This window comes from Umbelopsis ramanniana (genome assembly GCF_025399195.1).
Source record: "Umbelopsis ramanniana AG unplaced genomic scaffold K450scaffold_68, whole genome shotgun sequence".
Taxonomy (NCBI): domain Eukaryota; kingdom Fungi; phylum Mucoromycota; class Umbelopsidomycetes; order Umbelopsidales; family Umbelopsidaceae; genus Umbelopsis; species Umbelopsis ramanniana.
This window is the reverse complement of record NW_026252154.1, coordinates 32,898-46,614: the sequence shown is the minus strand read 5'-3', so window position 1 is coordinate 46,614 and position 13,717 is coordinate 32,898. Positions and strand designations below refer to the sequence as shown.

General features: G+C 43.8%; 3 protein-coding genes across 3 annotated transcripts; all 3 read left to right on the top strand.

Moving 5' to 3' along the window:
- The first annotated feature begins 134 nt into the window (after positions 1-134).
- Positions 135-1,483, top strand: K450DRAFT_257762 (uncharacterized protein). The gene is made up of 2 exons (XM_051591726.1): positions 135-867; positions 978-1,483. The coding sequence occupies exons 1-2, from the start codon at positions 168-170 to the stop codon at positions 1,442-1,444; spliced, it is 1,167 nt and encodes a 388-aa protein (XP_051441236.1). The 5' UTR covers positions 135-167; the 3' UTR covers positions 1,445-1,483.
- Positions 1,484-2,205: 722 nt separating this feature from the next.
- K450DRAFT_257753 (uncharacterized protein) lies at positions 2,206-5,523 on the top strand. Its single transcript, XM_051591725.1, has 7 exons — positions 2,206-2,789; positions 2,871-2,959; positions 3,047-3,352; positions 3,414-3,537; positions 3,615-3,735; positions 3,805-4,442; positions 4,512-5,523. The coding sequence occupies exons 1-7, from the start codon at positions 2,577-2,579 to the stop codon at positions 5,412-5,414; spliced, it is 2,394 nt and encodes a 797-aa protein (XP_051441235.1). The 5' UTR covers positions 2,206-2,576; the 3' UTR covers positions 5,415-5,523.
- Positions 5,524-6,321: 798 nt separating this feature from the next.
- K450DRAFT_302879 (uncharacterized protein) lies at positions 6,322-12,114 on the top strand. The gene is made up of 13 exons (XM_051593784.1): positions 6,322-7,426; positions 7,498-7,981; positions 8,052-8,156; positions 8,226-8,393; positions 8,463-8,905; positions 8,976-9,230; positions 9,297-10,124; positions 10,185-10,462; positions 10,518-10,775; positions 10,843-10,968; positions 11,043-11,493; positions 11,559-11,820; positions 11,900-12,114. Exons 1-13 carry the CDS (start codon positions 6,403-6,405, stop codon positions 12,015-12,017), a joined length of 4,800 nt encoding a protein of 1,599 aa, XP_051441234.1. The 5' UTR covers positions 6,322-6,402; the 3' UTR covers positions 12,018-12,114.
- The last annotated feature ends 1,603 nt before the right edge of the window (positions 12,115-13,717 follow it).

Sequence of the window (13,717 nt, the reverse complement as noted above, 5' to 3'; positions counted from 1 at the left end):
GGTTGCCCCTGTTGACACAATTGCAGCACTGGATCCTAAGCTGTGTTTGGAAAGTCGCATCATTGACGTCAATAGTCAAAGCCCGTCACACCAATCATCCGTAATTTTAGATCAGGATTTTTTGCCCTTTTGCCCGTCTTGGCAGCAACTAATGCTAATATAACACAATGCCTTCTAATTTCAATCCAATACGACAAGGAAAACAGCAACAACGACTTCCTCAATACCGATATAGAAAACCAGCAAGAAATGGCAACGAAAGCACGATGAAAAGGCGCGCTATAATTCGAATGTGCTTTATTGCATTTGTGTGCATGTTATTATTACATCAGTTATACTTGATGGTAGAAGCCATAATAGACATCCCTAATACCACTACGCCTGAGAAGGTAGTTTCATCTAATCAAGATATATCAGACACTGTACCTGTGGAGCAAGATGTCCCACCAGAAATTATCACAGCTTTACAAGCCAAACTTGAACCAATGACACAAACCAAGATACCAAAGATTGTTCATTTTGTATACGGTATGAAAGACCGCAACCCAGAACTAGACCTAATACAATACCTCTCCATCAAATCTGCACAAGAAGTCATCAAACCAGAAAAAATTTTATTCCACTATCACTATCTGCCCACCGGCGAATGGTTTGAGCTTATCCGACCCCATCTGACACTTCGACAAGTGGATATTCCAACCAAAGTATTCGGCAACCGTGTCGACCATTACGCACATCGTGCAGATGTTGTTCGATTAGACGCTTTGAAGGAGTTTGGTGGCATATACCTAGATTTGGATGTCATCATGATGAAGAGCTTGGACCATCTTTTGGACGAAGAATTTGCCATGGGCCATGAAGGAGTTGGTAAGTTTAGTACCTCTATTTCATATACTAAATGAAACGCAAACAGACAAACAAACTTAATTATAATCTTATTTTTTCCTTTTTTTTTTTGAAAAAAAAAAAAAAACCAGGTGGTTGGTCTGGCCTATGCAATGCTGTCATTCTATCGCGTGCCAATGCACCCTTTTTGCAGCGCTGGTATGAGACTTACAAGCATTTTGACCAGAGAAGATGGAATCACCACAGCGTTCTGTTACCTCGCCTTTTAGCTGCCAATTTTTCTGATGAGATTCGACAGCTGGAATACGACGCTTTCTTTTGGCCACTTTGGGATAAAGATGGCTTACGACAATTGTACTTGGAGAAAAGTTACGGTTTTGCGAACAATCTAGGTGTGCACCTTTGGGATTCAGCTGCCAACAAGCACTTAACCAAAGACATTACACCCCAAGTCATTCAAGAAGTTGACACGAGCATTAATTGTATGTTAAGAAAGTATCTACCCAATCAAGTAGAGGCAAGACCTGGCGCTTGCGACATTCACCCTTACCCAGTTGGCGAGAATGGTCAGGGTATGTATAGAGATGGTTATGATTAGCATTGTGTAACGGTTAGGGCTAATGAATTGCAAATGAAAATTTTTTATCAGCTGGCGATTGGCCTGTGATGCCACCCTCAAGCAAGCTTCCCGTGACAAACCCTCAAAGATTGGATGATGTTTCTGGCAACCACTTGAATGGTTTGGCACGCAACGCCGAATTCAAAGCCACTCCTGACAATGGCGAGACCATGCTTTATCTCAATGGAAAAGACAGCTACATTTTTCTCCCATTGCCTGCGGAAATGACATTGGATAATTTGACAGTATCCTGGTGGATGACGGTTCCAAAAGGATATCGGAAACGATCTGGAACGGCATTGATGGTCCAAAGTGATTTGTATAAAGTCTACGTTCAAACTCAAACAACCGTGCTCGACATGACACATAATGGAGTATACATATTGAACGGCATTATTCCTAATCTCTCCGAAGACCTTGGCTTAGGCGTGCGCACCATACCGACCGATTATCATTCCTCCAAAGACGAAGCTATCCGCAGTTATTTAAACGTTGACCCATCTCCTATCGAAGTGAGCGATGGCCTAGAACACCACTATACTTTAACCATTAATGTCAAAGAAGGCCGACTTGTCGTGTATCAAGATGGATACGTGCTGATGAGTAATACCCGATGGAGACCGGTCAGTGACGCCAATCATCCCAAGGATGTGCTACGAGGACTTTGGTTTGGCTCGCCTGAACCGGAAGATAGCAAATATCAAGACGCATGGGAGACGAAGCATAGTCTTGCAGGGTGGTGGCGGCGTATCCAAGTTTGGAACAAGGAGCTAACTCCGGAACAAGTTGGAGCTATCTCGCGAAATCCGACCCGGGCCCACGCATCAACAAACACGGAGCAATCAAGCGAGGAGACTGTCATCACTGTTGAAGGCGATAACATCGAAGATAGGTTGGAGGATATCAGCATAGACACCACTGTAGATGAAGAAGAGAACTTGGTTGCAGCCGAAAACGACCCCATAGAGCAAGTTGATGATTGGCTGTCGGAATAGGTGCTGTTGTCAAGTTTGCAAATAACGTATAAAAAAAAAATAACTGTTCAACAAACCCCATCATAATAAAGATCCCCTTTCCCTGTCGTTCTTGACTGAGCTCTTTTTCTTTCACAATGCTTTTCAGCTTGCCATCCTGGATAGCTCTAATTGCCACTTTACTTTGCACATTGCGAGCCATTTACCTCGATAAATGGGCTACAGCGGACCTTCAAGGCACTTCCGTGCACGAATCACCTCGACATGTAGAAGGCCCCAATCGGTGGACGATGAGCGACGGCAATGTGGTCATTGGCACAGAGCCCGACAACATCTTTTATTTTGTACAGGTACTACTTTTAATCCTGACCCCCACTTTACGGCGTGCTCTGTGGACGCCGATAACTAGGCTAATACAATGATTTTGACAGTTATCAGACCTGCACATATCACAATTCCAGTCAAAAGGATACACTATTCACTTCTTGCATTTTCTCAAGTCGGCTCTTCCAACCATCAGGTAGGGTGTGATGGATTCATGTGCCATCTTTTTTTTTTTTTTTTTTCAGCACCACGATGGTTTGAATTGACAAAATTTATTGGCTAGCCCTGAATTTGTCGTCGTAACCGGTGACCTGACAGATGCAAAAGATGCCCGCCGAATAACGTCGTCACAACACCTAGCGGAATGGAGGGTGTACGAGAAGGCACTTAGTGAAGCTGGCGTAGTGGATGGATGGTATGATCTTCGTGGTAACCATGATTGTTTCGACGTTCCCGGATGGTACGATGCTGCCAACATGTACAAGGACTATGCAGTCAGCAGCAGAAGATTGGAGGATGGCCAAGGTGTTTACGAATGGGAAATTTCAAAGGGAACTGGAAAGTACAAATTTGTTGCTTTTGATGCATGGTAAGGAGGTCACCCATTACAAACAATACAGCAGATAGAGAATAACAATTGGGTCCTTTAGCCCAAAACGCGGTCCGTCCAGACCGTTTAATTTCTTTGGCTATATGCCCTCATCAGGAATGAATCGTCTCGCCGATAGTATTATAGGATCCGAAGATAAGGAACCCTATAATCACACCATGGTGGTAAGTTACTAATCTGCCCTACTCTACAAACACGAATGACCAACGCTTACAATTGCGCATATGCTTTTAACATTTAGTTCGCACATTATCCTACCACCACCGTGGCCTTCGGTACCTCGGATGATGGATACACATATACTGATCTCGCCAACCAATTTTCTGTGTATTTCTGTGGCCATCTGCACAAATTACTAGGAGGTAAGTCCTTATCACATGATGCGAGTTCATAGGCTTCCGGTATCACTCACATTTATGCTCGCATGGTAGGTCTTGGAGATTCTCTCAAAGGTTATGACCCCAAGACACATTCGTTAGAACTAGAACTAGGAGACATGAAAGACCATGCTTCCTATAGAATCGTCGCCGTAGACCACGATCTTATTTCCTTCGTCGATGTCAACTTACCCTTACCTCAAATCCCATTTACGGCCCCGCATATACCCAAGGCTATTGACGGGGAATCTATCCTACCGGAATCCATTGACATGCCTCCTGTGGTTTTGATCACCAATCCAAAGGAAGCCAAATGGATCCTTCAATACAAGGAGCCGGTAGCACGTATTGCCCAGAGCGAAGCCCTTCGGTTTTTGGTCTTTACTCAAGAGCAAGATCCTGATTCACTTCGCGTTGAAATCACAATAGACGGCATACAACACCCCTACCCAGCTCAATACAAAGGTGTAGGCGACGCAAATGGTATTGGCCAAGGCTATACACCGTTGTGGATCAGTGAATGGGACCCACAAAGCTTTAATGACATGGAAGAACATACCCTTCGAATTACGGTGACCGACAGTGCTGGACGGCAAGGGGTGGATGAGAGCGTTTTCAAAGTCAATGGTGCTAGAATTGATATCAATGGGGGGCCTGGAGAATGGATCATCTGGACCAAGTTGTCACTCTCGGTAAGAACATGTCTTGTATCACTTTCGACCCCCCAATTTTGGTATGATCCATCCTAATTAGAAAATCAGCTCAAGCGATGCTGTATCTTGGTTATAGGCTCTATTCTTGCTATTCTGCTCATACCCAAGCTTTATAGTGATTATACACCCATTGGATCACCCAGGTACACGGCGGCTCGCGATCCCATTTTGAAGCGCATTCATACATTATCAAAGGAGCCACATACATTGGCGAACCGTACTCGCTATCATGTCTGGCTCTGGACTCTTCGCTGTATTGATATGCCTCGCAATATGCCCATTGTGTGGGCTGGCACCCTCATTTACACCTTGATGCTCATCTCCTTGCCGTGGTTCAAAGGGGAGTTCATTCCAGTGGCTCAGAAATCTGAAGACCGATATGGCCTCTTTTACCTTTTTGGCATCCGACTTTCAGACGAATGGGTACCACTGGCTGATACATGGATGTTTGCTTTATTCGAAGTTCCGTTTGGATTAGCCGCTTTTGTTGTGGTCTGGATATGGCGCGCCACTGATAGTGCTGATCTCCACTGCAGCGGAACAAGTCGTATTCGAACCCTGAATGAACGAGCGTGGTTCAAAGCCCTCGTTGTCATAATGTGGTTATGGCGAGTGTCGGAGGTACTGGCGTTAGGAAGTTTCTATGGCGGAGTCTGGCCAACGCTGGTCCAAAACTCCATCATTTGGTGGTTGCTGTTTGCTGGTGTGGCCATCGCTGCTGGCAAAGATGGTATCTTTGTCAGACGATCAGTCAAGGAAAGGAATAGCTCTATTTGGGGACGATGCATAGTTTGTCATAAATCAACAACAGGACAGGAGGAGGATGATACGCGCCGCAGTCTTTTGGACAACATGGATGACGACCCTGGCTCCCATAGCTCCAGCTCTTCTAGTACCACAGAATCACTTCAAGGCCTTAATGTCGTTAAAGTTCGAAAATCCAGAAAGTAGACAGCTATCTAACACAACCTTTTAAACATGTTTTTCTTACCCCAATAAAGTAATCACGCTTGTACACCTTTTGCCAAAATGATGTCCGCAAGATAAAACCATAAAAAAATGTCGCGTATGCAGTTTAAGCAACGTTAACGGCCGCTATACTTCTGAATCTACTTAGCGATGCTTCGTTTTGCGATGACAAGAAGAACAAACCCTTTATTCCCTCAAAACGGCCATTCGATAGCATGATTATTGAGCCGCTTTCTGTACCATTTTAGCGTCATTGTTCCATCAGTCTCTTCACCAAACAAAATGCTTTCTGCCCGCTAATGTTTCAAATTAGACAAACCGACATCATCCTTTCTCAAGAAAGGATCAACGCATGTATCACATGTCAAGTTTGGCAGTACCCGGTTTGAACAGGCTCGGTGCGGGGTGAATGGCAACAACGGTGTGGCCGCTCTTGCCAACACGGTAGCTACAAATGGACGTACCAAATCAATGGACATGCACCAATAACAGGCTGATTTAGCAACTTCGCAATCCTCAAAACCGCTTCAGAATATCCGAATCTTTAAGTATACAGGCAGAGTAAAAAGATGGTTCCATACCTGGGGAGGGTGTTTTGAAATTAATGCGAAAGCGACGTCGTCAATAAAAATTTGATCCACTGTCATACTTGCTTCTGGACTTTGTCTCGATAATCGCGTATTTCGCTTGAGTAGTTGAACTTTCCAAGTATGACGGCATGCTATATGTAAGCCTATGGATCAACGCCTTGCACGATATGCAAACAATGATACACTTCCTTGTGCGACACTCCTGTCCAAAAATATCTGATATTGATTTTTTGGGTAAATGGAGACCGCAGCACGTCAAATTACTGCGGTCATTGTGACTGTTCAAGCTGCGGTTCATTCAAAAAGCTTATCGTTCAACTTTTCGAACTTTTTTTTTGCATACGTGAAACGACGACCAATTCCACCTTCCCGTATCGTTAATGCCGATACCAAGCCTGTTCTGGTCAGCAATTGTTGTTGCAGCAGTTGCTGTCATCAGCGCTTTAGTTCTGTCCATTCAAAGAGCTATTAGCCATAGCAAGGCCTCCATTGAGTATGGACAAATCTTCAAATCAGATAAACGTAGAGATGAATCGCAATTTTCCGACGATGAACGGCAAAAGAGACTGGTGCCCGGAACCATTATTCTGACCGCTTTGGCTGTATATCAACTGATCTTGTCTGTCCAAGACTTTAAAAATACTGCTGAAGAACCTAACCCATTCTTATTCAATGTTTTGGCTGCCATCTTCCAATTGGTTTCATGGTTATATGCCCTATCACTGACCATCATGTGCAGTCGGTACCGTTTGCCAGATACCTGGGGATGGGTTCTCAATGTCCATTTGTGTATTTTCTATTTGGCCGCTTTCGGAGATGCTGCTTACAAAGTAGTTTCCGCTATCTACAGCATGTCCGAACAACCGCTGTCATACAGCTTGTATCTTTTCGCGTGGCTCTTCATCTCTTGGGACTTATTGTTTGTAACTGGAACCACTCCAAGAGGTGCACCCTTTGTGGATGAGGAAGGCAAACCTGTTTCTCCTGTCACCGTATCTTCATGCTTCGGCTTCATCTTCTTCTCGTGGGTCTCGCCTTTGATCAGTATGACCTACAACAGAAACCAATTAGAACTTGATGATCTTCCTATCTTGCCTGCAACCTACCGTGGACGTAATTTATTCTATGCCTTCAAGAAGAATCGTGGAGAAAGACTTTTCCCGCGACTAGTCAAAGCCAACGTCGCTGGTCTTACTGTACAAGTGTCCACTGCCATGATTGGCGCAGCGCTTTTCTATGCACCTCCATTTGCTATGAATCAGCTATTGGTTTTAATTACAGACATCAAGAATGACCATGCCGAACATGATTCCAGTCGCGTCTCACAAGGTTACTACTACGTTTTCCTACTCTTTATCCTATCCCTCCTTATTGGCTTAACCACTGCCCAAACGTGGTATTGGGGTAAGAAAATGTGGATTTTTGATGCATTTTTCAACGCAATGTCGGCTGATGGTTTATTTCATTTTTTCCAGGTGCGTCTTCTATTCAGGTGCGCACTAAGGCTATGGTAAATATTGAAATCTATGCAAAGACTCTCCGTCGTCGTGAAATCGCCAGTGCAACTGGTGAAGATTTAGCCAGTAGCGGCGAAGGCGAAGACGCCAAACAGGATGATAAAAAAGAAGACGATAAGAAGGAGGACGTCAGTTCTTCCACCGGCACCATTGTCAACCTGATGTCCACTGACTCTAACAGAATCTCTGAATTTTTCACTTGGTGGTTTACCTTTTTGGAAGCCCCTGTTGAGCTTGCAATTGGTATCTATTTCTTGTATGTTCTGCTTGGTGTCTCATCCTTGTTGGGTTTAATGGTCATGGTCATTACACTTCCCTTGAACCACTTCAATGCCAAGGTCTTCTCTGCTACCCAAGATAAGCTCATGGAAACTAGAGATAAGCGTATCGCTTTGATGAATGAGATTTTGCAAGGTGTCAGACAGATCAAATTTTTTGCATGGTGAGCGCTCAATCCTTTTAGTCAATCTTTATTTTTCTCCAATGCAACGGCGCTCATATTTGTATCACAGGGAGAAGAATTGGGAAGAGAAAATTCTTGCTAGACGTAACATGGAACTTAAGCAGCTGAAGACTACCTTTTTACTTGAAGTTGGCTTCAATCTTCTTTGGCAAGGGTAAATAGTACATATAGACTGCGAATATCACTTTTTTTGGTGCCGGCTCTCATACAGAACTCTTGATAGATCGCCGCTGTTGGTTACCATCATTTCTTTCTGGTCTTACACTAAATTGCAAGGAAATGAACTCACGGCCGCCACAGCATTTACTGCCATTGCCGTCTTTGCCGAGCTTAGATTTGCTCTAAACGTCTTGCCAGAGTGTTTCATCGAATGTCTCCAGTTCTTTATCAGGTAACATGCCGATATACCAGTCACAAATCAAAGGGACCCTGACAACTCATGATATTCTGTTTGATATAGTATCAAGCGTGTACAAACTTACTTGGATGAACCAGAAGTTGAACAGCCTCCACCCATTGACGTCTCACAACCAGCCCAGGTTGGATTGAGCAATGCCACTATCACTTGGCCGTCTAACAATGTTGAATCAGTGTCGGATGCACAGAATGGCGCTGGCTCTTCTGCTTCGTCTACCACGGCCAAGAACAGCGAAGGATTTATCTTAAAAGACGTGTCTATCGATTTCCCTAATGGTAAACTCAGTATCATTTGCGGTTCTACCGGTGCAGGAAAGACTCTGTTGATGCTCAGTCTTCTTGGAGAAACGACTGTTTTGAATGGCCAAGTTTTCTGTCCTCGACAGCCTATTGCTGATGATGTAGATGAAGCAGGCAATGGAGATATTGAGATTCCCGACGAAGATTGGATATTAGAACACTCTGTTGCTTTTGTTTCTCAAACTGGTAAGCATTTAGTTGGTTTCATCGATACCATGGTCAGACAGGCTTTCTAATCCAATTGCACAACGATCAGCTTGGTTGCAAAATGCCAGTATTCGTGACAACATTATTTTTGGCCTTCCCTTCAACAAGAAGAGATACTTTGCTGTATTGAAAGCGTGCGCTCTTGAAAAGGATCTTAGTGTCTTGGAAGATGGTGATGAAACTGAAATTGGTGAAAAGGGTATCACTCTTTCTGGTGGCCAGAAAGCTCGTGTTGCCCTTGCCAGAGCTGTCTACTCTCGGGCCAAGAATGTCTTCATGGATGACGTTTTGAGTGCCGTTGATGGTAAGTCATGACGTTGATTGATGGTACGCTACTGCTTCCTTTACTTATGGTTCACTGCCAACATAGCTCACACTGCTCGCCATTTGTACGATAACTGCTTGACTGGACCGTTGATGAGAACCCGTACTCGCGTTTTGATCACCCACTATGTTCGATTGTGCGCTACTGGTGCTTCTCAACTCATCTTCATCAAGGGAGGTGTCATTCAGCTATCGGGTGACCCTGCCCATTTGAGACAAACTGGTGAATTAAATCAAGTCTTTGAAGAAGAGGAGAAAGACCATAAAGAAGAAGCATTAGGAGAAACATCTGCAGCGGCGACTGAGACTGTGGAGGAGATTGTCGATGAGGAAGTAGACGAAAACGCTGATCTCAATAAGAAAAAGCCTAAAGCCCTTGTTGAAGAGGAAACCCGTGCAACTGGTATGGTCAAGCTTCGACTTTATAGCCTTTACTTCAGTTCTGCCGGCAGCATCTTCTACTGGCTCGGCGTTTTCTTTGCCTTCATTTTCCTTCGCGGTTTAGTGATTGGCGAAGCATGGTGGGTCAAGGAATGGACCCAATCATACGCTGCTGAACAACTTCCTGATGGAAATGTATCGGACGCAGTTTCTGCTTTGAATATGTCACCCTTTGGCTTCCATGACCTCAGTAATAGCGCTAGAGCATTTGCGTATAGCACCCAAGATATGGCATACAACACATTTTCCCGTCTTGCCCAACCACAGCACAGTCTCGATTACTACCTCGGTATCTATATTTTGATTACCAGTTTGCAGATTGTCTTCAGCGGTTTACGTTTTGGCCTTGTCTACTGGGGTTCACTACGTGCAAGTAAAGTCTTGTACGTCGAGCTCCTCCGACGTGTCTTCAGGGCTCCTCTTCGTTTCTTTGGTAAGTTGACATTTAGCATTCGAATTCCCAGAAGTTTTTTTCTGACCGATCTACATGCAGACACCACTCCTGTTGGAAGAATCCTCAACCGTTTCTCAAAGGACTTTGAAACCATTGACTCATCTATCCCTAACGACTTTGCTTGGTTCCTGCAACAAAGTTTGACTGCTCTCTCCATCGTCATGTTGATCTCCTATTATCTCCCAGTCTTCGCCTTGCCCATGCTCGCCATCTCGGTTGTTTATATCTTGATTGGCAAGCTGTTTGTCAACGCCTCAAGAGAGTTCAAGCGTATGGAATCCGTCACTCGTTCCCCTATCTTCACACACTTTACTGAGGTATGCAACATAACTCGTGAAGCAACACTACTTACCTATACTAACAATGCCACAGACTATTGTTGGAGCAACCACTATTCGTGCTTTTGGAAATAGTAAACAGTTCTTGCAGAGAATGGTCAAGTTATCTGATATCAATTCTAGACCATACAATAACGTGTGGGTTGTCAATCGATGGGTCAGTGTTCGATTCAACGTCTTGGGTTCAATTATCAATGCTATGACTGCCCTTGTCATCATCCTCAATTTGGATTACGTTGATGCTTCCCTCGCTGGACTTTGTCTTAGTTTCACTTTGAACTTCACTGATCAAGTAAGTTTTGTCAACCCATTTTATAGGCTTGCCACGAAATTCCTTACTCACGTATGTTTCGCTATAGATGTTCTGGGCCGTCAGACGATACACATCGTTGGAACTTAGCTTCAATGCTGTCGAACGTATCGTAGAATTCATGGAAATGGATCAAGAAGCTCCTGCTATCGTTGAACCCCGACCACCAGCTAGTGTAAGTTTATCTTAAAGTACATGGATGGGATATCTTCTTATGATTAACTTGGAGCATCATCATCCTATCAACAGTGGCCACATGAAGGTCAAATTGAGGTGAAGGACTTGCAAATCAGATATGCTGCTGATCTTGACCCTGTCCTGCATGGAATTAGTTTCAACATCAACCCTCGCGAGAAGATTGGTGTGGTTGGAAGAACTGGAAGTGGCAAATCAACCCTTGCCCTGTCATTCTTCCGCTTCGTTGAAGCTTCTCAAGGTTCTATTTCCATCGATGGCATTGATATCTCCAAAATCGGTACAGAAGATCTTCGAAGCAACCTCACTATCATTCCTCAAGATCCCACTTTGTTCTCTGGTACTTTGAGATCCAACTTGGATCCCTTTGATCAGTTTGAAGATCGCGAGATATTCGAGTCTTTGAGAAGAGTCCATCTCCTGCCTGCTTCTGACGATGAGGAAGCATTGCAGGACGAAGAGAGCAACCTGAACGCAAATGTCTTCCGCAACCTTGACAGCCCTGGTAAGTAATGGTTTTGAATGGCTGGCTTTTTGTGGTGCACACATATACTCATTCGTCATCAATAGTCAGCGAAGGCGGAAAGAATTTCTCTCAGGGCCAGCGCCAACTGTTGTGCCTTGCTCGTGCATTATTAAAACGCTGCCGAATTGTCTTTATGGATGAAGCTACTGCTAGTGTGGATTTCAAGACCGATGAAGCTATTCAACATACTATCGCTACCGAGTTCGCTGATTGTACTATTTTATGTATTGCTCATCGATTACTGACCGTTGTTGAATATGACCGAATCTTGGTCTTGGACCACGGCAAAATTGAAGAATTTGCCAGGTAAGCAAAATTTTGGATAACACTGATTAATATGTGAGGATAAATCACTAACCCTGAGCACCATTTCATCTCTTCAAAGCCCATATGAATTGATCACCGATCCTAATTCTGCCTTCTACAAGATGTGCAAGAACTCTGGTGAATTCGATAAGCTGGTTGCATTAGCAAAGAAGAAGCATCAATTAGTTGATGTATGAAAATAGACAACTCCCATTGTAAACAATACAAATAAAAGCATAGGACGACAAGTGTTTTTGCACTTTACAGGATTGTGAGATCAGGTAGTGGTAACGTGTATGTCCTTGTTTCTGGCGATCCATAAGAGTTGTAACAGTTAGGATTTCTCATTGCTGTAAATTGCAAAGCAGACGTGGAGCTTTGAAGGCGTGCGACAAACCAGACTTTGACACGACAGAAAGAGTGGACGCCTTTATTGAACCATTCAAATACTTCGGATCTGCTGGCACTTGTGATAGAATACAAAGATCTGAAGAAGCGAAAAAAATGAAATTACCAATTTCAGAACTAAGCACAGCAAAAATGTTGCGCAGTCAGACTGTGCCACAGGGGCGACACGTTGCAACATTGAAAGCTTACAGGAACAGACAAAAGACGCAGAACTATCCTTCTTCCTGATCTTCTACCATGACTGACTTGTTTTGGAACGCTGTCCTCACTGGCACCGTGCTAGCAGGAAGTGCAATGACGCTTACTATGCAAAAAGTGATCCAGTGCAGAACACAAGGTGTAGAAGATGACGGAACAAAGGATAGAGACGATCCCTACCAAGCATTTTCTGATACAGAGCGTCAGAAACGTTTGATCCCTGCAACTCTGATCATTACAGCTTGGAGATTTTATGCAGTTCTTACTTTTTATCAAAATCTGGGCGAAAATACCTCCAATGAATTGATTGGAGTATTGGTCCTGGAAGCCTGTTTGGTTCTTGGATGGATGTATGCTCTGGTGCTGGCCGTGCTCTGCTGGTACCATCGTCTGCCTGATAAATGGGGATGGGTACTCAACGTCCACCTGTGTGTCTTTTATTTTACAGCGTGGTTAGGGCTTTCGTACACGCTAGGAAGAATGTTGATCTTGCCTAACGGAACTCCTACGCATGAGCTTGTAGCTTTATTTATCATATGGATGCTCAATTTTGATCTTCTTTTTGTAACTGCCACCACTCGTCAGGGACCTTCAAAGATTGATAAGGATGGAAGACCAATACAATTAAGCGAAACAAACTCTGTGTTCGGAAAAGTAACATATCTGTGGACATATTCAATCATTAAGCAAGCTCAAATCGGCCGACAGCTGGAAGATAGTGATCTTCCAACACTACAGTCAAGTCATCGAGCTCACGTACTGTTTCAAAATATGAAGAAGTCCAGAGGAATGAAAATCATGAACAGGCTCCTATTACTCAATTGGCGAACAATTCTTGTTCAAATGATAGCTACCACTGTGGCTTCGGTCTTACGATATGCCGCTCCTTACATTATGAATCGTATACTAGTGCTACTCACGAACATGGAGAAAGGCCAAACAGAAAGAGATCAAGTGGCCATGGCAACTGGCTATGGTTACATTACGCTACTCTTTGTCATATCGATAACACACCAATGGTTTGATATGCGAATTTACCACAATGGTTGTAAAATCGCATTTTATCACCATTTTCATTTTAAAAACACTAACTTAGTTCGTATGACCAGGAATGTTGTACGACATTGGCTCAAGAGGATCCCTCTTTGTGGAGTTGTATTTCAAAGCATTGAAGCGACGTGATATAACAGCGCCACCCAAAGATACTTCACTTGGCGGTTCTAGCAACACTGACAAAGATTCAAATAATGATCCAGCGGAAAAGAAAAATACTAATTCTGTAGGGAGCATC